The sequence below is a fragment of a genome (genome assembly GCF_019968955.1).
Source record: "MAG: Porospora cf. gigantea A chromosome Unknown PgA_NODE_5553_length_1848_cov_1212.89, whole genome shotgun sequence".
NCBI classification, from domain to species: domain Eukaryota; phylum Apicomplexa; class Conoidasida; order Eugregarinorida; family Porosporidae; genus Porospora; species Porospora cf. gigantea A.
The window spans coordinates 1-1,848 of record NW_027151761.1 but is presented as its reverse complement, the minus strand read 5'-3'; the positions used below and the strand labels follow the sequence as shown (position 1 = coordinate 1,848).

Below are 1,848 nucleotides of genomic sequence, written 5' to 3'. Positions count from 1 at the left end.
ATCACGACTACACTGATGAGCAGAAGACAGACTTCTGCTTGTCCATCGCTTATAACGACATGAGCATGTACTTCAAGGGAGATGCATGCCAGGCTCTTGGGTACTGTTTGTGGGTTTCCCACGGCAATCATGGTCACTGTGACCTCATTACCGTCTGCGACGCCCTCAACGCCTCCAACATTGAAAGCTCACTGAAGGAAGGCGTATGCGGTGAGACCAACCAGTGTCACTGGGACGCTGCCTCAACCAAATGTGTCAGCGGTGCAGATTCGGTATCTCATGACTACACTGACGAGCAGAAGATAGCGTTCTGCGGGGCCATCGCTTCCAACGACATGACTATGTACTTCCAGGGAGATGCATGCCAGGCTCTTGGGTACTGCTCGTGGACTCCTCATGGCAATCATGGTCACTGTGACTTCGTGGACCCAGCTGTTCTTTGCGGCGCTATCGACCAGTCCAATATGGCGAGCGCTGCGAAGCAAGCCATCTGTGGAGAGACTGACCTGTGCCATTGGGATGACACATCTTGTGTCAAGGGTAAGGACACCGTCGACCATGATTATACGAATGAGCAGAAGGAATCCTTCTGTACAGCGGTGGTGCTCTCTGACATGTCGGTTGGGTCCCAGGGAGATGTTTGTGATGTTTTGCAGTACTGCAGCTGGACATTGCACGGAGACCATGGACACTGTGATTTCTCGCAGACTGCATTCTGCGGCGCAATCGACGCTTCCAGCATGGATAGCGCTCTCAAGCAAGCCGTATGCGGGGAGACCAACAAGTGTCACTGGGAGACCTCATCATGTGTCGAGGGTAAGGACACTGTCGACCATGAGTACACTTTGGCTCAGAAGAAAGCGTTTTGTGCGGCTGTACCCACCTCTGGCATGGCTGTTGACTTTCAAGGAGATGTGTGTCAGCACCTGGGATACTGCCAATGGACTATCCATGGGGATCATGGACATTGCGATTACGTCGGAGAGGTCGGAGTTTGCGCTGCTATCGGCGCGTCGAATCTGCAAGCCGCGTTAAAGCCTGCGGTTTGCATCGAGACTCACCAGTGCCACTGGGATGCGACAGACGCTTCATGTCTAAGCGGGTACATCGCTGATGACACTGAGTACACTGATGAGGAGAAGACGTCCATCTGTGGGTCCATTGCCGTCTCGGACCTAACGGTTGCGAACCAAACTGATGTTTGCGAGCACATTTCGTTCTGCTCCTGGTTCCTTCATGGCGACCATGGCCACTGCGAGTTCGGAGATCACCACGATGATTCAGTTCCTGTGGGCCACTTGGTAGGTGCTGGCATCGTGATTCTGTTGGTGGGCGCCCTCGGTGCCTTCATGCCTCTGTACATCCGTCGGTCCGGTACCGGATTGATTTACTTCGCTAACGCTTTCGGCTGTGGCGCCCTGCTCGCCTTTGGTATGGTGCACTTGCTGCCTGAGGCTGTCCTCTTCACCGAGAATGCCGGTCAGATCATCTCCGTAGGGGAAAGCGCCATGTCAATCGCTTATATCCTTTGCCTGGCAGGCTTCCTTACCGCTGCCATACTAGACACGACTGGTGAGAGGCTTGGTGGAGGTCACGGCCACGGCCACGGTTTCGGCCACGACGATATGAAGTCCTCCTACTACACTTCAAGCGAGGAGGATGCATCCTCATATTCGTCGTCTTCAGTTAACATTGCCTCCAAGACCGCTGACATCGCTGTCGGGGTGAGCCTGGCGCTGCACTCGGTCTTCGAGGGTCTCATCGTCGGTACGTCTCACAGCGTCATGCTTGTTTGGGTCTCAACGATGGCGATCGTCTTCCATAAATGGGCCGCCGGCATGGCCCTGG

General features: G+C 54.6%; 1 protein-coding gene across 2 annotated transcripts; it reads left to right on the top strand.

Annotated features, from left to right (window-relative positions):
• Window positions 1-59: 59 nt before the first annotated feature.
• On the top strand, window positions 60-1,825 carry KVP18_002881 (uncharacterized protein; the record flags this gene model as incomplete). 2 transcript variants are annotated; one of them, XM_067954162.1, is given in 2 exon segments in its annotated part: window positions 60-1,763; window positions 1,781-1,825. In XM_067954162.1, 2 exon segments carry the CDS (start codon window positions 60-62, stop codon window positions 1,823-1,825), a joined length of 1,749 nt encoding a protein of 582 aa, XP_067807765.1.
• Between the last annotated feature and the right edge of the window lie 23 nt (window positions 1,826-1,848).